At 42.2% G+C, this 27,074-nt stretch overlaps 2 protein-coding genes across 3 annotated transcripts in view; one reads left to right on the forward strand and one right to left on the reverse strand.

Moving 5' to 3' along the window:
• necab3 (N-terminal EF-hand calcium binding protein 3) overlaps positions 1–19,188 on the reverse strand; it is a 37,989-nt gene extending 18,801 nt beyond the window's left edge. Inside the window, exons 1-5 of the mRNA XM_047584259.1 lie at positions 18,874–19,188; positions 13,662–13,686; positions 3,921–4,029; positions 2,406–2,431; positions 1,320–1,417 (exon numbers count right to left, since the gene is read on the reverse strand). Of these exons, the coding sequence (XP_047440215.1) occupies positions 1,320–1,417; positions 2,406–2,431; positions 3,921–4,029; positions 13,662–13,686; positions 18,874–19,014 (399 nt within the window). The 5' untranslated portion in view covers positions 19,015–19,188. The remainder of the gene's footprint in view (positions 1–1,319; positions 1,418–2,405; positions 2,432–3,920; positions 4,030–13,661; positions 13,687–18,873) is intronic.
• A 737-nt stretch (positions 19,189–19,925) lies between these two features.
• On the forward strand, positions 19,926–27,064 carry rbck1 (RanBP-type and C3HC4-type zinc finger containing 1). 2 transcript variants are annotated; one of them, XM_047583000.1, is made up of 14 exons: positions 19,926–20,141; positions 20,234–20,281; positions 20,659–20,803; positions 21,778–21,874; positions 22,041–22,239; positions 22,473–22,624; positions 22,736–22,909; positions 23,393–23,553; positions 24,573–24,669; positions 24,792–24,971; positions 25,073–25,171; positions 25,355–25,498; positions 25,625–25,706; positions 26,333–27,064. In XM_047583000.1, the coding sequence occupies exons 2-13, from the start codon at positions 20,242–20,244 to the stop codon at positions 25,703–25,705; spliced, it is 1,569 nt and encodes a 522-aa protein (XP_047438956.1). In that variant the 5' UTR covers positions 19,926–20,141; positions 20,234–20,241; the 3' UTR covers position 25,706; positions 26,333–27,064. The 2 variants fall into 2 exon arrangements, with proteins under 2 accessions (XP_047438956.1, XP_047438955.1); XM_047582999.1 differs by having other exon boundaries at positions 25,625–27,064.
• The last annotated feature ends 10 nt before the right edge of the window (positions 27,065–27,074 follow it).

Here is a 27,074-nt window from a genome sequence, read left to right on the forward strand (position 1 = left end):
AAAAATGAGTTTGACACCAATTGTGACACCAAATGCTCCCTTGTCTATATTCAAATGAATATAGTAGTTTGACATTTTGGGGAAATGTGGTTGTTTGCTTTCTTGCCAAGAGTTTTGATGGGAAGGTCGATACCACTCTCGTTTCTGCACAGTAAATACGAGGCCGCCAGAAGCTGTTAGTTTAGCTCAGCACATAGACTGCAGTGGGAAGCAGCCAGGCTGTCTCTGTCAGTCACCCTATAGAGCTACACGTTAACAGGGAACGGATTGATTGTGACAGCGAACACTGGACACAAATGGAGTGATTTTTCAGGAAAAAAAACAAAAAACTGTATCGTCATGTTAGTTAAGTTGCACCCATGCTTGCCACTATGTTGATCAATCTCTTAAAGTTAAACATTAAAAGAAGGTGGTTGTCAAGTGGCAAACTGGAAATCCTGCGGCTTGAACGCAGTAAAGCCCTACTGGACCTGCACAAATGAGCTGAGCACACTTGACCAGCAGCCACCAGCCAAAATCTAGTCAGCATCTTTGGAGCAACAAAGAGGACCAGTGGAGCTCGGCTGCAGGGAAGGAACGCACATTGGAAAGTGTTCCCCAGAGCAGCAGAGGGCAAGTGGCAAGTACTCAAGTAACCAGCTTTGGCTTCGCACCACAGCACTAGCCCATTTATCACTGACAACAGTTTTCACATGTTACAGGTTCACAAATAAAGACTGAGCCATTACATTCGACATGATTTAATTGAAAGCATGACAGATTTCTAGTAAGGAGACATAGCAAAGTAACATCTTAAAAGACTTAATCTGTTCAAATGTGTCAAATGTGTGTTCAGAGGAGCAAATCCACCCTACATGAAAGCTCCAAACTATTCTTCCTCATTTGTGATCCTCCTCCTGATACTGATACAACCCTGCTGCTTTGTGTTCATGTTCAGTTTAGTATTGAAAACTCCACGTTTGCTTTTGTGTCCATGGCTGAAATGTTTTAAAATCTTAACTCATCACTTTTTGGTAACCTCAGAGCAGCATCGGCTCCGTGTGTCTCTATTGATGCTTCCTGCAATAGCCAGGAATCAGCACTGAGGTAAACACAGGACATTTTTACAGCAGAACCACTCAATGTTTAACTTGTGAAGTTTAAATTTAAACCCTCATTAAAAAAAGGGTCAATAGGATCAATAGGATGTCCTCTGTGATGATGGAATCACAAGAGGTGTGTGTGTGTGTGTGTGTGTGTGCGTGCATCTTCTGCTTGTTTTCACAGGTTTTACTGCCACAAAATCACTGCAAATGGTTCACGACACGACAAGATCTCACCTCTTTAGTTTTATCCATTGCCTTCAGAATGGCAATGTTCAGGCTCTCCAGAGCTGAGAGGACATTTAGATACTCGCCAAGGTGCTGTGAAAAATAATCTAAGTAAAGAAGCAGAGACAATGTCAGTCATTGTCAAAACAATCAAAAAACACAATATGTAGCCATGACAGATTCCAGTGTCTTACCACAGGGTAAAAATACACATTTTTATATTAATCATTTCAATCCCTCAGTGCTAACAGTAGCTCAGCCACTCCTATGTGCTGTTAATGAACATTGTGTATATAATACAATAACCTCATACCAGATATGGCCAACATACATTCATATTCATGTCACAATATAGTTCACAGTAAAAAATTACACTATATTTTTAATTAATTTTATTAATCACAGTACAAATCTGTGTGGAGAAAGTTCTCCAAACCTTTTAAATGGTGCAAGAATCCAGTCTTAATTAGTTCTTACACTTAATTAAAAACCTAATTTACTTGATCCGAAGAGTGCACTCGATATAACACACAGTGCGTTCCGAGGTTAATGGATCAGCACCACCGTTTAGACTGGCCTCAATTAGAATCAAGTATGTTACCTAACGGACTTTCCCACGTCATTCTGAAGCACAAGCGAACTACATGCCCTGACGGATAAATGTCCGGGGAAATCTGAAATAAGAGGGGCATCCTCTTATAGAAAACGGTCAACTTCTGTCGATGTCAATAGGAAGACATAAATTATGCAGAGGTTTTATTCTGGGTATAATTGGCGTTTACCAGACTCTGCTCTATTTCTGCAGTTTATTCGGGTCGTCTGACACTTGCGTAATTTTACAATATACAAAAAAAAGAAAAGAAAATAGGTTAATAGATTTGAGTCATATTTTTCTTAATTTTTACAGATTAAAGTGACCACTGACAACACTTTCAGGGAAGCCAGTATGTGCAGTTAGCATATGGGTGGAAATGGGAAAAAACGCTACCCAGTTAGGTCCAAAGTTAACAAAATCTCCCAACTGATGTCAGTGAATATTAAGGAAGGAGCTTTACAAGAACTAATGTACTGTGACACATTAAATTTCCCACTAACCTGATAACTTGTCGGTGTCCAGATTGCTGCAGGGCAGGACATAGGAGGAGATAAATGGAGAAAGCACTGAAAAAATTAATTGGTCAAACTCAAAGCCCTGTCGCTTTCATTTCTGCTCGAGAGACTTAGTGCCTCCTAACTGTCTGAATATCACCGGAAGACACACAGTGTTAAAACCATATAAATTAGACATGCTTTCACAGGCATCATTAAACTATTAACTCGAAACTTAACAGAAAAACAGTACAGTATTTGGCCGTAAAAAGTGAAAAGATTGACATTTTGGTTACCAGTCATGGCAGAAATAATGGCTTTGGAGGCTAAACTGTTTTCTTTGTCACAGTTTGGTAGAGGCTAATAACGGAAGCGTCCCCCTGTTACGTTAATGGCATTTTGCTGGTCATTTTTTCACTGTCTGATGTAAACCCCATTGTGGGATGAGTAAAGACATATCTTATCTCAAACCAAACGTCAAGCTGGTTAATGGCCTGATATGGCACAGCGTCTGCAGTCCCTCAACATCTCTGATCTCCGTCCCTCTCTTTTCTGTTGAAGGGGATTCTTAGCTGTGCTGTGTAAATTGAAGCATTGCCACCAAAACCTATGCAGGTTGTCATGTAATTAACACTATCATTATTCAGAACAAGCAAGACCTTTAATTAGACATCAGAGCTCGGGACATGCCAACTGCCTCAAAGCCTGGAGGAAGGTTAGAGAAGTCTCTGGGCTATTGTGTCACCTCAGAGACAGTCCGAGCCTAAAAGCACGTCCAAGAGCAATTTATCACACAGTGATAGAAGAACTGGCACCACATCAATAACATAAATGCAGAGTTGTTACTGTAGCCAAATACTCTAATTGTTTAGGTGCAAAGCAACAACATGCACAATGCATCCCAGTTCCCAGTTTTTTTTTGTGTGTGTGTGTGTTTTCTGGTCTATTTATGCTTTTGAGTGATTCAACGATCACAGCTATCACACAAGCTTATACAAACAGTTTGACAGCCAAGTTAGAAAACCGTGTTTAGCCTCCCACTATTGGGTAGAAGCAAAAGTTGAGAAACATCCAATGAATACAAATTCTTATCTGTCAAATGCAATAAAGTAAACTGGCTTCAGATGAAGGATGAAATCATTCACGTTGCGAGGCAGGAACGGTCTTTGCCTGCATCGCCGCACCGACTGACATGTTTACTGCAGACCACAGATTTCAGCAATAACCCGAGGCTGATTTTCTCGATTGCGATTTCACAAGTAGGTTTTGAAGTGGCTAGTGTACTCCGCAGTATTTATATCCAAAATAAAGGCCGTAAACATTAAATCAGACCGCTTGAAGCCGGTTACAGGGCTCCTTTTTACTGACTCCAGCTGTGCGGCATTAGCCCATAACTGACGACTTGAAAGGCACATATTAAGTTACACTTTGTTCGGCCTCATTTCTGATTGTGAAATCTCCAGTTGATAACTGGCGGGAAGCTTTTTAAAACGACACAGATTGAAATTGTTAAAAACTCACTTATTCTGTCGGCCGTCTATGGAGTAGAAAAGCTCCTGCAGCTCCTCGGTGGTCAGGATCCCGTCGGCAAAGTAAGCGTTGAACTCTTCAAATGACAACTTCCCATCATCTGAAACAAAGTAAAGGCCTCTGTTACTGCAGACACAACAACAACTTGCAACCTGCACCAGGTCGAATCTCAACAATCATAAGAGCCCAGATGAATGAATTCTCGTGAGGGTCATCTTCAGGTAATCCCAGGAGGTCCATGAGTATTTCAGAACCCTTGTATCTACCACTTATGAGCTTCAACTATTAATCCACTAACTTAATCCCCTATAATCTAAATCTAATGTCTCAAGAGTAATCCTTTGTCTAAACCCCTTTGTTGACAGTGATGTGACAGCTACGTCTAATCACAAGTTTACAGTATGAGCACAAGTAAAAAACTACCAGGGCCTGGCAGGATGCAAATGATACTAATTATTATTATTATTTTTGGCCAATTACTTGTTTAGTTTATAAAATGTCTGTATACTACATGCAAAAGGTATAGCTCTTCACCATCTATCCATCCACTTACTCAGCACAAACACACAAGGACTGGATTAGAGTGGGCAGATTCAGTCATTGACTTGGCCATGAATCAAGACCGGAAGTCATAATCAGCAACTCTACGGCTTCACAAGACAGAGGGTGCAGATTTTCACCCAAGCAGAGTTAAAGCTTCTGTTAGAAGGTCACGAGGCATTAAAATCTCGCAACAACAAAAACAAAAGCGAAGGGGTGCCCAGGAAACCAGCTCGCAAGACTCTGCCAATCGGTATTTCACGCATTTAGCTCATCTTGCATCTCAGTGAAGCGGGAGAACGGGAGACGAGAATAAATCAGTTAAGTGATAATCATCCTGCTGCGAAAATTAATCACACTTTTATAATCTACTTTACTGTAGCACATCTGTGCATACGACCATTGTGGTCATTATGGTATCTGCTGTCTAATCTAAATTAAAAATGGATTGAAAATGTAAATTACTCTTTTACCAAATTCACTCAGAAAGACACCGGGGCATTCGCTGAGGTCTTACCTGCACATGGACGCTAGGATCATGCATATGGGTAGTTGTGAAGCTATTCTAGATTTAGTCTTTATTCTAAGTCTTTCTATGTGAGTCATGCTGCCATGAATCAAAGCGCCTAACAACAATTATCATGTTTAAAATAAATTGTATTAATGCTCACTTGCCGGTTAATTTGTTCAGGTAAAATAGTCAAGGTTTAAGAAGGTTACAGTATTCAACAACAGAGCTCTTTATTCAACTGTGTTTACATTGTGAAGGCTGCAGTTTGTAGCACTGCTGAAACTATTGTGTTGTGCCGACACATGTTCCCATTATCAAGACAATCCCGTGTTAGTCAGTGGCCTAGGCTAAATTACAGAAACACTTTTGTGTTTTATGCTCTAAAGTTTAACACCACCACAAATTCCATCCTCCAAAGCGATCGTAGGGTTGAATCACCACCCTTCTCACACTGTTCCAACATGAATCAAACATTAGACCGATCATGAAGCCAGATTTAGGATTAGGATCAAATGTTTTGACAAGCGACATGTGTGCATTATGACTACCTTCTTTAATATTGTGTAGGTCTCCAAAATGGTTGTGACTCATCAGAGAATGGGGATGGTCCTTCTGGGGGTGTCCTGTGGTGTCTGACAACAGGATGTTGTTAGTGGGGACCTTTGTGTCCCGGGGGAGGATCATCCCACAGATACTTGATCAGTCTGGGATCTAGTGGGATCTATGGAGGCCAGGTCAACCTTGTGCTGTTCTTCACATTTTTTGAGTCGTTCCTGAACTGTTTTTGAATTATCACAAACAGTCGACAGACTACAGACTGTCAACAGACTGGAATGTTCTGCTCTTATCGAGACTACTTAACTCTGAGTGCAATTCACTACGACAGGCAATACACAGACAAATCAATAGCAGAAGATAAATTTTGGCTGTCATCTGTGAAGGAGTGCTCCATCGTGAGTCCACTATCAGTCTGTCTGCTGGCACAGATCAGGCAGATCAGTCAGCAGTTAGCCTGCCAGAGAGAAACTGCCAGATGTTTTAATGCTCATATAAGAGTCCAGATGAACAGATAGATTGGTATCTGGAGAGAACATTTCCGAGCCATGACAGGCACTCAAGCAACCAGAAGTACACTGGGAGGAGTTGGATCCTCACTCAATGTGACTCAAGGACAGACTATAATGATCAGCGATAGTATAGAGCCAAGTTGAACACACACACACACACACACACACACACACACACACAAATGAGTGTAACTGTGAAGTCGTTAAATCAGACAAACAGACTGGTTCTGTCTCAGACAGTCAGACATCAACTGAAACAAACAGAGGCAATCCAGTTATGTCATTACTGCGCCCATTAAATTATCACCGCTTATTTGTAAATTGGCTCCTGAGTGCAGGGCGGCTACTGGCTTCATAACGTCACAGACTCTCTGAGAAATCTCACCCTGTCGGCCCACAGACAAGGTAAAATGAGAGTAGTTTAACACGTCGTGGAGTTCCAGTTGGCTGACTCACCGACAATGAAAATCTCAAGGGCAAGCTCGGAGACCATCTGTTCATCTGGAGCCTCTTTGACACTGACCCTCGTTACCTCACACCAGAATATGTAATGTGCTCGTTGAGGCAATTCGTTGCCCACTTGGCCCACTTTCTCATTCAGATCCACTTCATACCTTTTTGATACGCCTTTTCCTGCTTAATTTCACCAAATTGATAACAAGACTCAATTTAAAGGAAAGTGTGTTCACAATTTGGCACACTGCATATGTGGAATACAAAGACTGTAAACCCCCGTGTGTAGTATTAACGGACAAATTAAATGAAACAGACTGTTCACTGCTATGCTTTTAGTATAGTCACTTCTAACTATGAATCCTGTTATCCGTCAAATTTGCCCTTCATGTTTCCACTGGCCCAGACCGAACAAACACAGACTAGACCAGAGAGGGCCTTTGGCATTTTTATGGAACAGCAAAATTAGTAATCTAGAATTGCTGCTTCTTTGTTTAAAAGAAAAAAATAAATAAATCAAATAATGAGGCTTCTTAATTACTGGTTTTCTATGGAGATTTTTTCAAATCATGCATTGTTGTCTATTTCCAGTTTATATTTTGTGTTATTTTGATGCCATCTGTGGTTGGTTTTGCAGAGAAAGAAACTCAAAATCCCTCCACGTTCTATCCTTGCAAAGTTGCACTTGGAAAGATTCCTATATTTAGAGTGCCAAACTAGACAGACAGCAGTTAAGCTCAGAAGTGACACTCCTCGTTTCATGGGCTAATGATGACTACTGACAGTCTCCTCTGATCGTATTGACAGTTCTGGGTTAAATGGCTTCATGCTAAAGGAAGATGATTGCAACAAACACACAAGCCGTGGCCTCCATGCGATTTTTCAGACTCAGGCTGATGTTGGCATGATGCTGACCCGTGGCATAGCACTGACACCCCTTAGACTTGTGTAGGGAATACCTGAGGATAGCGTCTCTTCAGGTGTCTCTTTTTCTAAATCAAGCAATAAGCAATAGAAAAAATCTTAAGTGACGATGGTGACAGATGGCATAAAAAGACGACATCATAAGCCTCAGGAACAGAATCTGCAATCAGGTGGGGGGATTATGCGTTTATTATCTACAGATGCATACCTGCTGGTCTCCTCTGAATTGCAATTTATGCATCCTCACTTCTGTCACATATGTCTCTTCCAATGACTTGAGGGATGAGAGGACGAGAAGGACGTATGGGGGAATTGACGCAATTTACCAAATGGGACTTGTTCAGTCAAGCGTCATTCAAGACATGTTTATCATTAACGAAGTGGCAATATTTACCACTGGATCTGTATTGGTTGTGCAGTTTGTCCACCGATTTGTTTACTCAGGGAAGAGATTTTTAACCTTGAATGTGTACTTTTTCACGTAACCAAACACATGAAATATTCTGAGCACTGATCAGCGTTGTGTTACAATAAACACAAGGTGCCCTTAAATGTCACTGTCGTCTCTCTGCTATTAAACAGCTACAGTACCCGGTTACAGCATGGATCCAGCACCAAATGTGAGCTGATGCCTTTAAATGAGTAAATCAGTCCAGCTGTGTACTGTTGAGACACGTTTTATGGAAACGGCGTTGTTATTCTGCTGGTTCCAGATAATGTGAATGTAATGTGATTTTTTTACAGCGCCTATTGCGTGGACTTTTTATTTTTTTGGGGAACACAATAATAAGTTCTTTGTTGATTAACTCAAATCACATTCTGCAAAATGTCTCATTTCTCTGCATGTGCACACGCTGTTGGCCTGCTTTTAAAGGAAATGTGGCTTCTCTGAAAGAAAACACATTCAGTGCATTTCAATCTAGACACAAAACCGTTTAAATTTTTTACATATGTAATGATTGTGTTTTTAACACAAAGGGGAATGAAACACAAAGGATTTTTGCATATCTCATTATTTCTAGGAGCATGATAAGGCGGAGTCCCTCTAACTGTTTATCACTGAAGGAATTTTGTCATTTGAAGCTGATTGGTTTGACAACAACAAACTGCCTGAATGCTAAACATAGATGTGGCGGAGAATATTCATGCTGCCTTCAGATGGAACCCGTGGGCTTGTCGTTAAGACATGTGAAGTCATGTACACAAAACGCTTGACATTAAAGTGATAGCAGCAGCCGTCAGTCGCAGGAACATCATTGCTACACAACCAGTGGTGTCTGGAAAAAATGACATTAACTTATCATCTGCCTCTGCCGTTTCTGAAAGCGTCAGAGGCGACATGTCACAACTCGTTAAGATTTCCACTTAACGAGGTTGTGAATACCACAAGAGGGGGCCGTATAAGAGGAGAGGCAGTACAAACTGAACTGATATCAGAGTTAAATCCAGATACTGCTTTATGAAACAGTACAATGCTGCAGAATCCATATGCATCATTTGCTCTTTAATACAGAAACACTTGGATTGCGCAGGTAAAACAAATGTTAGATAGGTAATAGAGGGTCATTTCTTAAATACAACAGGACACATGCAGCTCATGTTTTGCCTTTCCTTCTTTTAAAAAGTCAGCTTACTTTACAACAAAGTCTTCACAAGATCAGAGTAAACAGGAACCAAATTGAAAGTGAGGACGACCCGTAATGTAGGGCACAAAGTAGGCCGCACTCTTATCTATCTAGAGGCTGGTCCCGTTGCAGACTCTCCTAAGTGGTTTATAAATTCCCCCAGAATGCACCACAGCTTCAATAGCAATAGTATTGCTAAGAGAGATGAGTCTTGTTTCTTTACGTAAACTCCAGTGCACCACCCAAACCCTTACAGGTTCTGGTATTCTTAGTATCAATGCTCTACTTAGGATGTGTTCCACCAGGCCATCTGTGCAGCTGCCTCTCTATGATCCATATCCCAGTTTAAGCCTGTATGCCACTTTTAGACCACGTATCATAGAGTGCCTCTAGATTCTCCGCTTCTTCGCTAAAGGTTTCAAGCTGACTACTCTGTTCCTCTGCACTGGAACAGACGTCAAGACGGAAGGAGGTTCATTAAAAGCTGAGTGGAAAGGGTGGACATGACGTCAGCTACCACACTGACATTTATATGGTAAATTTGAAATTCTGGAAAAAGGGGAATAACAATTTTTAGCAAATCTGTATATCTTAAATTGGCGTTTTCACCTGAAATCACCTAATCCGGCACCATTAAGGCAACTAGACAGTGAAACAGTGGGAGGTGTTCTGATTATCCTCAGGGCTTCACATCAGTGCTGCAGCAGTCATTAAAAGCAGGATGTGTTTACAGTGTAAAACTGTGTTAAACATAAACTTCTATTTAACAGGTCAATGTCAGCTCTTTGATAACCATTCCAATACCAAGGGGCAAAAATAACCCTTTAAGGTTTCATCCGCATCCGTCATCACTGGTGGTTATGTGCTCATCTGCCGAAGAGATGGATGGACTTGTTGTACCACTAACTTGTTAGTGGTACAACAAGTCTGAGACTATACAACAGATGGGATCTGAACAAAATCTCAGGTTTCAGCATTTTTAATGCTTGCTGTATTTAAAGTTGGGAATTTCAAACTGGAGGTCTGTGGAGATTGACTCTGCTTTTGCAGCCTTAAGTCGACTATTTGCTTTTGGTGCTTCACATTGATCACCTTGTGACAATTCATTGTGTTCTGCTGGGAAACTTTGCACCTGGCATTCATGTGGATGTTACTTAAACATGTACCTCCGCCCTAGACCAGACCAGGCACACCCAACTCATAGCAATGACACTCCTTGATGGCAGGAGCCATCCATAGTAGGATGCAGACACACAAAAAAGTGGTTTAGGAACAACTCAAAAAACAGGAAGAACAGCACAAGGTATTGACCTGGCCTCCAAATTCACTAGATCCCAAACTGATCAAGTATCTATAGGATGGACTGGAAAAAGTATGATCTGCAGAGACCCCTCCCCTCAACCCATAGGACCCATAGACTCCCACAGATACCACAGGACACCCTCAGAAGGCCCATGAGTCACAACTGTTTTGGAGGCACAAGGGATACCAACACATCATTAGGTAGGTGGTCATAATGTTATACCTAATCGTTGTATATGTTGCTTGCAAAAAGCTAATAAGTGAATATTTCCAATCGATTAGTAAAAATACACAAGTATCCATCACTGTGATGTTTTGACTCTGTCTTGCATACACAGAGCAACATGCCCCATGAGTCACATTCATCTCCAACTGAACACTTCACTACGTTCACCAACCATTCATTAACTTTGTCTGTCAGTCATTCTTAAGAAAACTAAAAACAGCCTCCTGGTGCAGCTGGATGTTTATGCGAGCTGTGGGCCTAAAACAAACAGCTGAAAGATGGGCACTACACACTCATGTGACATATCTGTGGGGCTGTCACTACAAGGAACCGTTTTTCTTACACACGGTAATAAGGAATGATTCTCAGCATCAGTGGGGAACCCTGTCTTTCTGAGGCATGCCTTCTGTGCCGAGCTCAGTCGCTCCACTTGCGCTCGCTTGTCTTCATCCAGGTATAACCACCTGTTTAAATGAGACTATTTCCTCTTGGCTCTTTCCAGATTAAGTGAAGTACTGTTTGGTGTTTCACATTGAATAAAAAATACACAGGCGCTGCTGCTGAAGTGCATGTTCACAGATTCATCTGCATGACAAAGGAGCTATAACATAATGCTCAACATGGTACACAACTGAAAACCCCCTCCAGCACGTGGTCCCACAGGCACCACAGTATCATCATTATCCCTGTTCTCTTGTTTCATCCTGTAAATCAATTAATGATGTGTTTGTTTTTCTACAGTAAATGTCACCTAGATATCTTTTAAAATGTATTACTTTTTTATTTATTCAACACATCCTCACACTACCATCTTATTGGTTTTGCATCTGATACTCTGCTTAATCCCAGTGGTATTCACAGCTGAAAGATAATGAGCAGTCGATGTAAGACAGTATATTTTCTTTGGGTTTTCCTTTTATATTAATAGTGGTCCTCCTACCCCCTCCTTCTCCGGAGTCGGTTCAGCGATGGCAGCCCTCTCCAATGAGCTCATTATAAAAACAATATGACAGGGAATAGATTTGCCAGGCAGCAACAGTCATCGGGGTTTCTTCAAGTCAGTTGCTGATCGGAGGCATGCTCATTGAGCGTTCGGTAAACATAACAATGTCTACGTGTTTAATGAACACTTTCATCTGTTTTAAGAATAAAATAAATCTCTCTTTGACAGTATATGCTCGGCAAAGCACCTGCAGAAGCAGGGAGGACAGTTATGTCACAGAGTCTCGATTCGGGTGCCCAAAGGCTATGAGGCATTTTGGACTTCTGTGTCCATTTAGCTCCATTTGCACCGCAAGAAGCACCCAATTTCTTTGTGAGAGGTTACCACCGGACAAAGCCGCGATTATTTTTGTACTATTTTTGAAGTGAAATCTAAAATGAGCACCCGGCATAACCTACAGCTTCAATTCAGTCTCATTTCCCAAGACTCAGCAAGTCAAAACAATTGCTCATGCAAAAGTTGATGAGACAGCTTGAGGGGAACGTGGGAGCAACAAAAGAAAAATAATAATTTCATTACATTCCCGGAATGCATTTAATATCACAGACTGATGACATAGCAGTAAAGAGGTATCCTGGGGTGCCACAACAAACTTCTATAACACTTATGCTTGAGATATCTTTAAGGCCACTGCACACTGTGCAGTCGGACTCACCTGTAGAGCCTAATAATATCTACTTGGCCAGATTAAACTGCTTAAATATAGTCTCAGTCTCATGTCTCATGTTGTCCAACATGCACACTGTTGCCCATAAAGTTGGAATATATTTTACCTCTCCTGATCAAATGATCATCATGATTTATTCTTGATGGACAAAGTGTATATCTTCTCAAAACTTTATTGCTCAGTCTGTTCCAAACACTTGCATAAGTGGGAATAAAAAGAGCAAAACTATTCCAACTTTATGGGCAACAATGTGTAAACTAGAAAGTTAAAAAAGAATGACACCAACATGGTTGCTACAATGTGACATGAGGTTGATATTTCAACATTTTTTGCAATTTTTTTTTATATTCCCTAAACCCTTACTAGTCCATTGTGTAATTGCAAGGGGTCTGTGAAAATAAAATAATTGAAATCCTTGAAAATTAAATCTTTTAAAAAAGATCATATGATATTTATAGAAACAGGATTATTTTACTCAAATGTGACTGAGAGTCACTACAGTGACAGTGAGTGTAACAGGATTTTTTTTCTGTTTCATAAGTGTAATTTACCTCGTTTTATTAAGAGATCTCGCTCCCGGGTTGCATTGTTCAAAGTTACTGCACGATGCAGTTAATACAAACTTAACACAATCTGCATCCATTTCAAATTTAGAGGCTTCTACTGTTTCAGCGGCCACACACCATTCATTTCTTAATAATGCTCTTATTGTGAAATATTTGCGGGAGGTAAAACTCATTAACGTGGATGTTCAGGTTAGCGTTATCCTCACTGTAGATCAATGCAATTGCAATTGCAACCCTGTAGATAATTGCACCCTACATATGCAACATTTTAAAAATGCTGGAAGAAATCAGTTAGTGTATATATCATATACAGGCCAGTCCAGCTAAATACAGTACATGTCTCCTGGAGCACTGGTTTGGGGCAGCACGGCTGCTTTTAGGCACTAAAGAAATCATTCGTTTATACAGGAACAGGAGCTGTACGCCTTTGAACAAATGTCTGACTATGAAGAACATTTCAAAGGAGCAAAACATTCTTGCGATTGCTCGCTAATAAAGCCATGAGAAAAAAAAATCATTCGGCTCCGCTTGTATTAACATGACTCACATTCATTTGTAAACAGCGCCCAGTCATCTGTGTTGACACTGACGAGGGGGGCTTTATTTTGTGTGACACATTCTTCCAAGTCTTGGCTGTAATCCAAAATCTGGGCATCATTTTAATTGGTTGCACTAAAACTTGTTCAAGCATGAAGGGGAGAAGAAGCTTCACTTGAAGAGTTATTCATGCAAATGCCTTCTTCTTCTTCTTCCTCCTCTGCTCCACCCAGATCGTCTGAGGCATGATAGCGAAATGGAAGGATGTGTGCAAACAGCAAGTATTCGTGTGTAGTGTTGTTTTTACTCACCATTTTTGTCTGCTCTGCGGAAAATCTGGAAAAGAAAAAAAAAACGAGAGGGGAGGAAATGGTCACTTCTTGCAATAAGCAGATCATTAATTATCAGGATAGTTAACAAAACAGTTCAGTTACCCTGCTGCACCGAACAGAAACACCACAACAACAAGGACGTTCACAGCAGCTGTTATGTTACACTGAATGCCAATTGATAATGTCTTTGCCAAAATATGATCACTTCCAGGGAAAAAGTCATTTCTGGAGCCCCGTGATGCCACTGTGGAGCAAAGACAGCAGACAGTCATTATCCTGCAGGTGCCTTAGTCGGGAAAATGCCTCCTGTTCTGCCCCCCTACACACACACAAACTGCACTCATACGTAGCGTAGTATGTCAGGTTTGTTGCATTTGTTATGAGCGTTTTTGTTGAATACATTCATATGGAAGGGAGGCTGTTGCCAGGGAAACCGCTAATGATGACTCCAAACATCAGTCATTAGGCCACTACTCTGCTTTGCGCCTGGGCTGCAGCTCGCTGCCTTCACTGGCAGCTGGCTTCGGCTGCACCGCAAGAACCAACACCACACCCACCCAACACTCCAGCTTTCGCCGGTGTGAGGTTCATTTTGATCGCGGCCATTTAAACGTGTCGTGGGAAGGGAAATCACAGTCCAGGCTGCAGCTCTGGAGTCACGTTGCCGTGCATGCTGGCTCATTACACTTAAATTCAGTGAGGACAACATTGTCCTTATTAACCACTGCGCCTTTCCTGTTATGACAAGTCAAGATTTCTGCTGTGAAAAAAAAATAAACGGCTTACTTGAGCTGTTGCTTCTGCCAGCTGCTGTCGTTTCTGCTAACTGCCTTCTTGCTGGCCAACAGCCATCGCTGTGTTCCTACTTTACCACTCAAATGGTGTTTAAGCTGATTCATGAAGTATCTTCTAAACTTCAGCAATTATAATAATGTTGCACAGTTTACAAACAGCACCGAGGCAATTACATTAGGGCTGGTTGCTTTCATTCCACTCCTAAATGGGGCTCTGGTGCACTGTTGCTTCTAATTAGCAGGTGAGACTGGTAATTATGAGTCAATCCTATTTGTTATAATAGAAGCTATGATGAGCTTGTTTTCGAATGCACGAGGGACAGATGAACACTTAACAAACACAAATTACAAAAATCTAATATTAACATGAAACCACCGCCAAAGTATATATATATATATATATGGCTGCCTTTTAATGAAACTTTGTGCTTGAGAGTAGTAGTGGGAATATGGGAAGAAGTCACAAGGTAGCTGTTGCTATCTAGAAGCAACCGAGGCTAACAGTTCAACGGGCTAACATCTGGGTAACGCTAATGTAGAAAATCCAAAGACAGTGTCACGCATTTCAGTTAGTTCACACGCACTCACGCCGAAAAATGACAAAACTCGCCACACACAGACTTCGAAAGAGATTAGTTATCTGGAATTTAATCTACGAATAGATGAGGCGAAGGCACGCTGCTCTGCTTCAATCAGCAACCAATCAGAAAATATCAGCGACTAATCAGCCAATCAGAAAATATCAGCGGGCCAGGTGAAACAGGAGCGCCATAACTACGCCTTCCACAAATGCGCAAAAATGTGTACTCGTCAAAGAAGAAGAGGAAGTCTGTGATCCGGTATGAAGTCACTTCATCACTTTTACAATTTATAACTATTATTTTTATTTTATTTTACAAACAATAATTATATTATTTGTGAAAAAAAAATCTCACTCCCAAGCTAAATTCTAAATTTGAGAACCCTGCGTAATGAAACGATAAAGCTGTTAGAGAATATCAACATTTTCCCCAGAAATTTAAAATTAAGACTTTATTTGACTAAATGATGATATATTAAACTTGCCACGCACCTCTTCTATGTTACAAATTTTCCGAACATTTCCACTTCATGAATACAAGCAGGCCTTCCAAATGGACTTTTCTCATGGATGAAGCAAACATGACCCCATATGAAGGAACCATTAGTCTGTGCTTCACAGAAAAATACTGGTACATGTGCATTTATCTGTGCATTTATACGACACAAAAATGCAAAACCGTTTGACATTTCCAAAAAGCCAAACCCCTCCTTTTCTGAACTCTTGTTCTTCCTCACTGTTGAGAAGCTGTCAGTGGCATCAGGCCTCTGATTGCGGCTGGTCAGGAGTTGGCAGGCACCGTAGCAGTCAATTTAAAAAGAAGCCTGTTTTTTAAGTGATGAGGTTTAAACACTCCCAGCCACCACAGCAGCGCTGTAACGAGCCTCTCCCCAGTGAGGGAAATAAGACGGATCAACAGAAACCAACAGAATGGTTAAAGTATGGACGAGTCACTAGCACGGCGGAATCCATTTTACACTCTGCGTCGAGAAGGACTTTAAAATCTGAATATTGAAATTGTTTATTCGGCTCCACATTTGAGGCAATTCAAAACTGAAACGAGTGGCCCGGGAAATATATTTCTGTATTTGATCTCCTGTATGCAACTCATCGAGGTGCACAAAATGCAACTCTGACATGAACGCAATTGCAACAGCATGCAATAAAATAAAAGCAAAAACACACACAAAAAAAAAACAAACATCTGCGCTCCTTTATTGATTGTATTCTTCTCCCTCAGGGATTTGTTTCCATTGTTAGGCAGCGGTCAGAACTGACACGCTTGTCAGTTTCGACCTACAGGTTATTAATAACAGCAGAATCTGCTCCCCTCACTTTCATTTCCCATAGGTCAACGAGCTGAAGGTCTGCACTTCTGCCCTTGCGTCTGTCAATCTCGACCTCTTTACAGCCTCCGTGCTGCCAGGTCATCGCGAACCCTCCGTAGCACCCTCATTGCTCTATTTTTGATTCGTCTGTCTAGATCCCAAGGTGACTGCAAAGCTGCAAACTGCCGCATGTTGTTTGATTAAGGCAGAACGTTGCTCCCCAGGGCACGATGACTGGAGATCCTGGTCTTTCTTCATTTAACACAAGAATCTGATATTCATTCATTAGCTGCTTTAGGGATTATTACACAATAAATATACTTTCGTTTAGTTAGTCCTTTCTCTCTCTGGCACTGTAACCCATCTAACCAGCACCCCCCCCCCCCCCCCCCCCCCCCCACCGCCTTGATCTTCTAGTGGAGGGCCGGTGGCGTTAAACTTGTTTGTTGTTTGGCTGTGTCTTTGGGCTCTCAGTCAGGAGACGATAATGCATCATTTACAGCAAGCCCGGAAAAGGTCAGACCTGCTTCCCAGAGCGCTGCTGTTCTGATGTCACGGTATCAGGTTTTAAGACAGGCCCCACTGACATGCTACTAAAAAAAAAAACCTGAGCCAATTATCATATTTTATCGAGTAAATGTTACGTGGTATTATCGATGAATGCTCAGTGAGATTTGTGTTTTGTTTCTACTGCTCGAGAGCAGCAAACCAATCAGGGGTGGAAAGGATGAACATTTGAAGTGGGAAGGCAGAGATGGAATAAATTGTTGATGGGAATCGAGGAAGCCTCTGGAACGCGGAGCTAACAAGTACATTACAGAAGCAGCCAGTGATGTGAGTGATTAAATAGGCAGCATTTTTAATTGTCCCTTGCCTTTGAGCTGGGCATTTTGATGCATGATCTATGATTAGTTCCAGTCTTTGCATCTCTTACATTATAGATTCCTGTGAACAGTCTTATGTCTTTTGCGTGCACAGCTATACCATGAACTCTCAAAACAAATTCTTCTGATCATTACATCCGAGAATCAATGTGCACTATTACAAACCTAAAACTCTGATAAATGAATCCTTTTCTGATTTGTTTAACAAGTTTTACTGGAGGCATGCAAACACTATCACTGAAGCGTGGCTTTTGTCCTGCTGACTTTCTCCCGCCTCCCTCTCACTGCTGGGACCGATGGAAATGCCACGGCAGCATACAGTAAAGTCTCCTTTAAATATTCTCAAGTAAGAATCTGTCAGCTGTCCCAGCGGACTGACTGGGCAGCCCACAGGCGGGAGCATTTCCAGTCTCCGCACACTGCTCTCCTTCACGTAATGAGATGGGGAAGCATTAAATAAATGAAAAAGAACAAATGAAGTGAAAAAAGATACCGAACACGGAAAAATGGCGAGCCAAACGTAGGCGGCATGTCGATATCTGACGGGAACCGGGTATTTCTACACATTATCTCTCATGGAGGTTGTTTTTAAGGCAGCTGGAACAATAATTATGTTTTGAGGATGGAACCATTAAGTAAATCTCTCCTGTCAGTGTGTTGGAAAGAAGAAGAAAACAAACCTCAAGGTTGAAAACTGAATACTAGAGACACTAAGGTGCCGTTCCCCGTTCAGGGACAGTGTGCACTGTTACACTGACAATTGTGCAAAGCTAAAAGGCCTTTCTGTAGGTGAAGCTTTCTTGACGACACTGCAGTGACGAGGCTAGATGGAAAGCTGTCAGATGCCGAGAGCCTTGGTCCGGGCTCATCACTGGCCTGCAAACCTCCAGCAAGATGTACGGTTTCTATGGCAGCGGTGCAGGTTAATCAGACAGCGGGTGTCGTTGACTTAAGCGGCGTTTGTGGTAGGTGTGCCGGCGAGAAAGCTTGTGTGCAAATTGTGTGAGATAAGAGCAACCAAGAATAAAAGTGCCATAAAACCTATCACACCATTAAAGCTTTATCCGTTCATCAATATTCTGCCTGTGTGTGTGTGTGTGTGTGTGTGTGTGTGTGTGTGTGCAGGTGGTTGTGTGTGCACACTGCATGTGTTTTTTCAAGCTTTTGAAAGACCAGAAGTGCATCTGCGTGTAACAAAAAGAGGAGAACCCCCAGCAGCCCCTAAACCTGTCCGACTGAGAGCTTAATTTATCATGCAGAGGCAGCAGCTGCAGCTCTTTCCTACTTTCCTCTGAAACACACACGCACACGCGCACACACACACACACGCACACACACAGGAGAATATCTAATCAAATAACACTGCTTAATATGACTGCTTTTACTTTCATTCGTTTTTCTAGTAGTATAAGGGGAGCGGGCAATTTGGGGTCAATTTATTCCGTCCCGTTTACTGTAATTTAGTCCATTAACAATGGTAGTTGACTTTTTGAGTCAACATGGAAAAACACTGAAAATGCTTCTTAGACTAGCAACAAGAACCATTATGGTGCATCAATGCCACTTTTAACTGTGACGCACGAGTAAGAGAGAAGATCAACTCACATCATGAAAGATAGTAAGACCCTGTCCGGCGTTGTGCAGCGGCTGCTGTTGCTGTTGTTGTTGCTGTTGCTGCTGAGCCCGAATGTGCTTCTGTTTGGCCGACTGCAGGCACATGGTGATCATCTCTGTACAAGCCAGCATCTTCGAGACTTGACCGTGGAATCGCTGAAGTCTAAAGGGTGTCAGAGGAGCCGTGGACGAGAGAGGCGGGCTGCAGGTGTGAGAGATGTCAAGTGAAGGCAGAGAGGAGAGGAAGGGAAGCAGGCAGGGAGGCAGGGAGGGAGGCAGGCGGGGGCTCAGGGACGCTCTGCAACTTTGTGTTGCGCTGCTGAGCAGAGCCTCCAGCCCCTCCTGCTGGAGACGCTGTGATTGGCTCGTTTATCTGCACCTTGCATCTGGATCAAACTTGAACCAAATCTTCGCTTTATGCACGAATCAGTATTTTAAAAATGCAATAGCGGGACTGCAATTTAATCACAGGCTGCCACAGTGCAGTATGTTGTTAACATGATTTCTATGATTTACGTTTTATGTAGTGCCTCGTCTAAACCGTATAGTTCGAACATAAAGTCAGCCCACAATGTGAGGTGATTTATTTTAAAAAGGAAGTTGTGAAATCTGGAACTATTCACGTGGAAGTAGAATTTGACCTTTAAAACAGTTTTTTTTTCTGACAGACGCTGCCCCCTGCTGGCTGATGGAAGCTATTGCATTGAATTATTTTCTTTTGTTCAAAAAAAAAAAAGAAAAGAAAAAGAAAATCAAGTTATATTCCATGTCAGCGAGTCATTTATAACGCAGTCTTCTGTTTCGGAAATACTGAATTGAAACTAAAGAGCTGCAGAGCCTAACATGTGCAACTCGACCATTTCCAGTCATTGTAAGAGGCGCAAAGAAATGCTGAGCTGTGAGTCATTAAAATAAGATTTTTTTGACAAGAGTTTTGTTTTTTGCGTAATTTATCAAAACAGAATCCTAAAATAGAAACTCTTGAGGGGGAATTGGGCGGAGCAGAGAAATTCCAAGGCGATCCTTTTAAATTTTCTCTTCCTGAACATGAGTCAGTTTCAGTTTCCGTTCAGCGACCGTCAAGAGAGGGGTCGACGCCGAAACCGGAGTAGAAAACAAGTACTTGGAAACAGCCCGTGTCAGTCTTACTTCTGTCTTTTCGTTGGATTCAGAAAAGCACCTTTCTTGCCGTCGAGTCGAACGGACGGAGCGTCTGCTGGATGTTGGACCGAACCGCAGCAGCAACACGAGCTGAGGAGGTTGGATGTGAACTTTGTGTTATTAACAGCTCTGTTTTGTCACAATATTTACGATGTTTGTGCCACACGTTTGTTTTTGCCTGTCGTTTCAGGTGTAATCATGGCCTCAGAAGTTGCGCCGAAAGTCGATCTGAAAGAAGGTGAGCTGAACGACATAGTTTCGATTTTGTAGCGAGGGATCAGCGCGCATTTTACGCCACGACAACTTCGCTGCATTGCATACCAGTTAAAGGATCGTCCTATTATATTGTGTGACAGTTTAACTGCGTAAAGGTTTTAGCTTTTATTTTATAAGGTGTAGTTCTTAATATGGGAATCATTCCAAACTAAAAAACAGCCAGATCGTATTTTGCTTTTAGCCAATCTGCAAGTGCGGATTCTGCAAAGTGCAGAGGTCTGAAGTACACCCCACTAAAAATAGTGTCATCCGATGGCAGCTACTGTCACTTAAGAGAAATGCATTGTGTTTGACAATAAGTCACGTGAGTGCTGAACTTTTCCTTCGCTCCCTGCGCAGCGGAGCAGCTTGCGTCCTCCCTCAGTGACGCTCTGAGCAGCGGGGACTCCGAAGAAGCGGTCAAACTGTGCAAGAGGCTGTCTGAGCTCTCCGTGCCGGTGTGCGTCACGATCAACGGTCAGGTGTACCCTCAGGACTCGATAAGGTGGGTCTTGCTTATTTCGGAAAAAAAACAGTAAACCACGAACTTTTGTTTTGGACAGATCACATCCAGGAAAGGGCAGAGGGCAATGAGTGAGACAATGGAAAACAAAACGTGTGTGCATGCATGAACGAGTGGTTACTTGCTGGGGATATGGAAATGAGTGGTAGATGAACATTTTGTCACTTGACAAAATAGTATCAGAATCAGCGTCATTGGCCACATACCAGGAATTTGACTCCGGCCACTTTGCTCACTTGTGCAAAACCACAAAATTTAAATAAGTGTAAAAATAAACATGTAAAATTAAGACTGTCCAGCATAAAATAGACTTGCGGAAGTACAAAATTGGAAAATAGAGGGCAAAAGTATGTACAGTGCAGCTGAACAGTGAGTACATTTAATGTAGAGTTATTGATCATGTGAATGGTCTCACACTGACTACTCAGAGTTCATCAGGGTGGGAGGGAAGAAACTGTCTTTGTGGCAGGTGGTTTTGGCGTACAGTACTCTGTAACGCCAGCCTGTGGGGAGGAATCTAAATAGATCGCGTCTGGGGTGTGAGGGCTCTGTGGAGATTTTACCGGCCCACTTCTATTATAACAGTCTCACACTAAATCTCTCTTTGTGACTTTTATAATGTTGAAACAGTGTAAAATGAAAAGATGACGATTCAACTGTATGATCATGGGAGGATGTAGTTTGTGGTGCCGTTAAACACACTGACCCAAACACAATAAGTGTTTCCATTATTTAGCCCAGCTCACTTACAAAGCTACAAACCGCAACCAGTTACTTTAAACAGGATCTGACTGCCGTAACTTCGTGATGCTAAGATTTAGTGCCGGGCTGTTTTTGTGGAATGTATTTGTTTTCACTAGTGTACCTAATGGACTGTCTGCTGTGTTCGTATATGAATGTTCTGCAACAATCATGTAAAATTAAGATTGACATGAATATTTACTTCTAATCCGCAGGTTAAAGGTCGGCGTGGAGGATGCTCAGTCAGACGACTACGTCCCAGTGACCGTTGTGGTGTCCGCTGGAATGACAATCGCGGAGCTTAAAGACAAGGTGCAACTCTTGCGCATGCATTGTTCTCAACAGAAACACTCTGTTGTTGTGGTAGCAGGTCAACTGGCTTCTGTCGACCAATTATTCTGTTCCTTCAAATTCCCTAAATTGGTTGAATTGAACTTTTTCGCTGGATGATCCGTTCCCCCCCGCTTGACATTCACAGATCAACCATGACTTTGGGTTCCACCCACTGCTGCAGCGCTGGGTCATCGGGAAGCGGCTGGCTCGTGACCGGGAAACGCTATACAGCCACGGCATCCGCGAGAGCGGGGACCAGGCGTTCCTGTTCATCCTCTCCGCCAATAATGCTCACCTCACCCGGCATCAGCACAAGCTGGACGAGAATCAGCACCGTCTAGACAGTCAGTGCAATGACATTTTTGCATAAAAATACACTCGCAGTAATCATCATTATTTTGGCAAAATTGGATCGACAGTTTAGTAAATTGACCAATGCAAGGATTTAAACTTGTACTATTTGACAGAGGTGTTTGGTACAGATACATTGTTAGTTTGTAAAATCCTCTGTCCTTTAATCAAAGTATAGTCAACAGAACCAACACTGATGTTTTATGTAATGATAATGTGTTATTAGGTATCGTGGATTCGATGCAGACGATGAACCTTTTGCCCAGAGGAGCTGATGGTGGGAAGAGGGCTCCTCCACCAGAAACCAACGACGCTCCTCCTCCACTTCTTCCGAGAGGCCAGAACGTTGGTAGACCCGCTGTTCCCCCTAAACCTCAGGTTAGAAAGCAGCCAGGTGTTTTCTCAGTAGTGTAAATGAGCCTGTAACTCCCTATGGAACGGTACATATCTTTGTGTAGTAACAGTATCTCTGTGTTTGTTGCTGTGTAGCTGGGCTGGGCCTGTTCATTGTGTACGTTCATGAACAAGCCAACGCGTCCAGGGTGCGAGATGTGCGGGCACGAACGGCCTGAGGATTACCGGGTCCCCGACATCTACCAGCCAGACCAAGACGAGGTCGAACGGCTTCATCAGGAAGAGCTGGCCTTGCTGCAGTATGAGCAGGTAACCAGGATTCCTGAAATGATTTTAGCCTGGTGACAGGAATATGTGTAAATCTGACCTAACCCCAATCTCCCAGACTCATTAAAATGTATGGTTATTGGAGGACCTTTGGCTGTAGCCATGCCGCACAGTGCAGCTGGCATCTGAGCCCAAGTTGAATACTTTTTATTGCTAAAACTTGAAGCAATATAATATCAAGGGCTTTGCATGCCATATATTAACAGCACGATTTTTGTTCTATTCAGTTTTGTTTACATTCCAGTTTTGAAGATGTATAGTGCTGCTGTTCAGTTTAGCAAAATTCACAGATTATGATACGTTCAAATGAGCCACAACACAATCTTTTAATACACAACTTCTGTTAGAAGAGGGCCATGGCTTAAGAACACCACTCAGCAGTTTCACTTTCTGTTTTCTGGAAGTGAGTCATGAACAGTTTGTAATTTCAGTCTCTGTGTTTCTGTGTTATGTTATGTAACTAAGGCCAAGCAGGAGGAGCGAGAGCAGAACTACTTGTACTTGTTGGCAACAGAGGACCAGAATCTTATCCTTAACACCGTGGAGACGGATTGTCCCATTTGTTTCTCTACCCTTCAGCCAGGAGAGGGAATCGTGCTCAGGGAATGTCTGCACACCTTCTGCACGTATGAGAGGAAACCACTTTGTATTTTTTTCATTTTGTACATGATGAAAAAGCAATATAATTATACTGACTTCCTGTTCTTGTTGAGGGTGCTTTCAGTGGAGCTAATGCTGATCTGCCCTCCACTGGCTAGCATACTAACGGCAGAAGAGGGTGGTATCTGTGGCCCCAGAAGGAAAATCTTTTTACATCATAGACTCTTTATAAATTTTGCCAATGTGTCCCCACCCCCTTGCACTGACCAAACTGATGCTATATTCATGGGGATAATACGGGTGGCACCGCCTTCCAAGTTTGGAGCAAGAGTCTGCGCAGTATAGTCACTCACATTTTCATTCAATGAACACTGTACCTTGCACTTATTCCGCCAGTTACAAAGAAATGTTGGATAATACACTGTATTTATTATTTATTTATTTATTTATTCCTTCTCTCATGGTATACTGCAGCCAAACACCAGGGGGAGCTCTACTTGCCCTGGCTTCACTTTTGAGGAGCTGTTATGCCATACATCTGTATTTCTTGGGCATCGGAAGCTAGTTTCGTTCCCTTTAGCAGAAATATCTTCTTGAATTCCTTTTTTTATTTTTCCTCAATGGATCTGAATCTGAACCTGGCTTTGGCTGAGCCATTCCCAGTGCCAGTGTGCAAGGATCATAACCCTGTTGAAAAGTTTACCACCGGTGCAGTTTCAAAATTCAGACACATGGCCTCACATTATCATCAAGCACTCTCAGATATGCTGCAGAATTCACAGTTTAGAATAAATGACAGTAAACTTTTCAATCAACTGCGGCAACAAAGGAACCCTAAGTCATGACATTTCCAGGTTCATCTTAGCAGCAGCTGTCAGACATAACTGCTGTTACTGTGCCCAACTCAGGTCACTGATTCATTTGCCCAGAGCAGATATACCAAAATGCCCGTCTTTACTTTAACTGTATATTCTTTGACAGACTGCAGGTTGAGTTTGAACACAGTTTTAAATTCACACATTCGTATATTTGTGTCCTTCATCAGGGAGTGTCTAAAAGGCACAATAGTAAACAGTCAAGACGCTGAGGTGTCTTGTCCTGACAACTGTGACAGCAAGCTACTGGACCGAGAGATCAAAGAGGTGAGTGCAAACCAGGAGCCCTAAAATAAACAGTGTGAATCGGAGAAAATTGAGTTATAAGAGTATCTAGCTTCATATTGAAGGTGGACTGTTAACCTTTTACATGTTTCATGATCCCACAGCTGCTCACAGAAGAGGAGCACCAGCGGTTTTTGGAGCTGCGTCTGAGCATCGCCGAAAGCCGCTCCGAACACAGCTTCCACTGCCAGACCCCTAACTGTCGAGGGTGGTGCATCTACGAGGACGACGTCAACGAGTTCCAGTGTGAACTCTGTGGTGAAGCCAACTGCATCCTCTGCAGGGTAGCTTTGTGACGTTTACATTATTAACCAGCCAAGGTTGTGGTTCTTGTGTCGGAATGGAAGAGCAGCGAAAGCATAAAGGATGTTGTGTATATTTTCAGGCTATCCACAAAGACATGACTTGCAAGCAATACCAGGATGACCTGCGCATCAGAGCAGAGAACGACGAAGCGGCGCAGAAAACCAAGCAGATGCTAGAGGTAGGCCACCCTTGAAGATCTTGTCAGGTGGATGAAAGGCAACTGTTTAATTAAACTACCTTTGTGTGCTTTTTAAAATCACCGTCTCAGTGGCATTTAACTGCCATTATGTTGTGATCGTGTGAGCAGTTCATCCTTTTCCTTACTGTACATTTCGTGACGTTTCACTGTGTCTCACCGCAGGGCATGCTGCTGAATGGGGAGGCCATGAAATGCCCGCGATGTGACATCATCGTCCAGAAAAAAGATGGCTGCGATTGGATTTGCTGTTTGATGTGCAGGACAGAGATTTGCTGGGTCACCAAACAAGCCCGATGGGGACCAAATGTAAATGCGTACACGTTACATATACATACACAGAAGCAGAAAACTACATTTTCATTGTGTTGATGCATTCAAGAAGGCTGCCAGGTGAGCTGTGCAACTAACGCTTGCTTTCTTTATTTTGTACAGGGCCATGGCGACATATCTGGAGGCTGTAGGTGCCGAGTCAATAACCAGCCATGTCATCCTAACTGCCAAAACTGCCACTGAGGCAAGCACACTAATTAAACACATACAGTATATACAGTATATGGGCTGCTGCAAGCACGACAACAGGGTTTCTCGACCTACAAAGAATCAGTTCGGTTCCTGTTAATGCTCCAGTTCTGTGCAAGAACCACAATTGTATTGTAGCAGACGGACACATTTTTTGACAGCATTATTATCAGTTCTGCACAGAATTGGCTAAACTTCGGAGAAACCCGACCAACTCTTCAGCAAGCAATTTGTTTCTCTGAGTAGAGTCTACGGACTATCCAAGCAACAAACCTATTCTTCATTTTGTACAAGTGCGTGCCCACTTGTGATTCTATCATGGCTATGACTCCCCATTTCCGATTGGAAGTATTTTAGTCTGCAAACCAATCTATTTTTGGTCAGTATGACCAGAACTGTATTTGTGAATAAGAACATAAGCGGTTCTATGTTGCTCAAAAAGCCCTACCAGAGTCTGGGAAATTTTCAACCTCTTCAGATGCTTGGACCAGTGGCTTTATACGAGCTAGTTTTGGACTCAGGGCTGTGGTGTCCTAATAATGAAGTGCACCTTTCTTCTGTAAAACATGCTATTACCAAGCAGTGCTAACTGCTGGCTGTTTCTTCTACATCTATCTACAGGTCAACTGTCATTGTGGAGAAAAAGATGTTTTACTGGAATCTTCTAACATAATAACACAGATTTTTTTGATGATTTTGATGAGCCATAATATATATATATTTTTTTTTTAACTGAAGACAAGCATATGTAAAATAGCAAGAAAATACTTAGACAAGTGAACACGCACTGACAACAAATCCATGATTAAGGACTTCCCCCTTTTTTCCTGAGTTTCCTGGCAACAACTAATTAATTAAAACATTAATTTCCATTTATTAAAACCTTATTGTTATTTTAAGACTCACTGTTTGGTCTTTAAAAAGAGAACTACTGACAAATAATTATTGGAGGCAACTGCCAGAGCTGAGAATATCGTCTTCCAAGTGTTTTGTGAAATAGGTATATTTTTTTGCTTGACAAGTTCCAGAATGTGTTGATTGACTGTGTTAATTGTGGACGGTGGCTTTTCTTTCAGTCGACTAATCGGACTGTGGTGAAGGATGCTGTTTCCAGTGTTTACATTGAATGAATGTATTGATAATGCAAACCAGGCTGCTCTGATGCACTTAATGACTTTGAAGTATCAGGTTTAAGTCGTAGCGTGGTGGGAAAATAATGATGCTGTACCTTAATTCAGCTCTTCATCTGGACTTCCGACGGGCTTGTCCCTCAAGAAATGCAGGGGCAACATGTACTATGAGAAACAGTTTGTTCATGCCATGTATCATTAAAGCTTGTTGGGTTTGACCTCTCATGCAGCAC

Source organism: Mugil cephalus, chromosome 4 (assembly GCF_022458985.1).
Source record: "Mugil cephalus isolate CIBA_MC_2020 chromosome 4, CIBA_Mcephalus_1.1, whole genome shotgun sequence".
NCBI classification, from domain to species: Eukaryota; Metazoa; Chordata; class Actinopteri; order Mugiliformes; family Mugilidae; genus Mugil; species Mugil cephalus.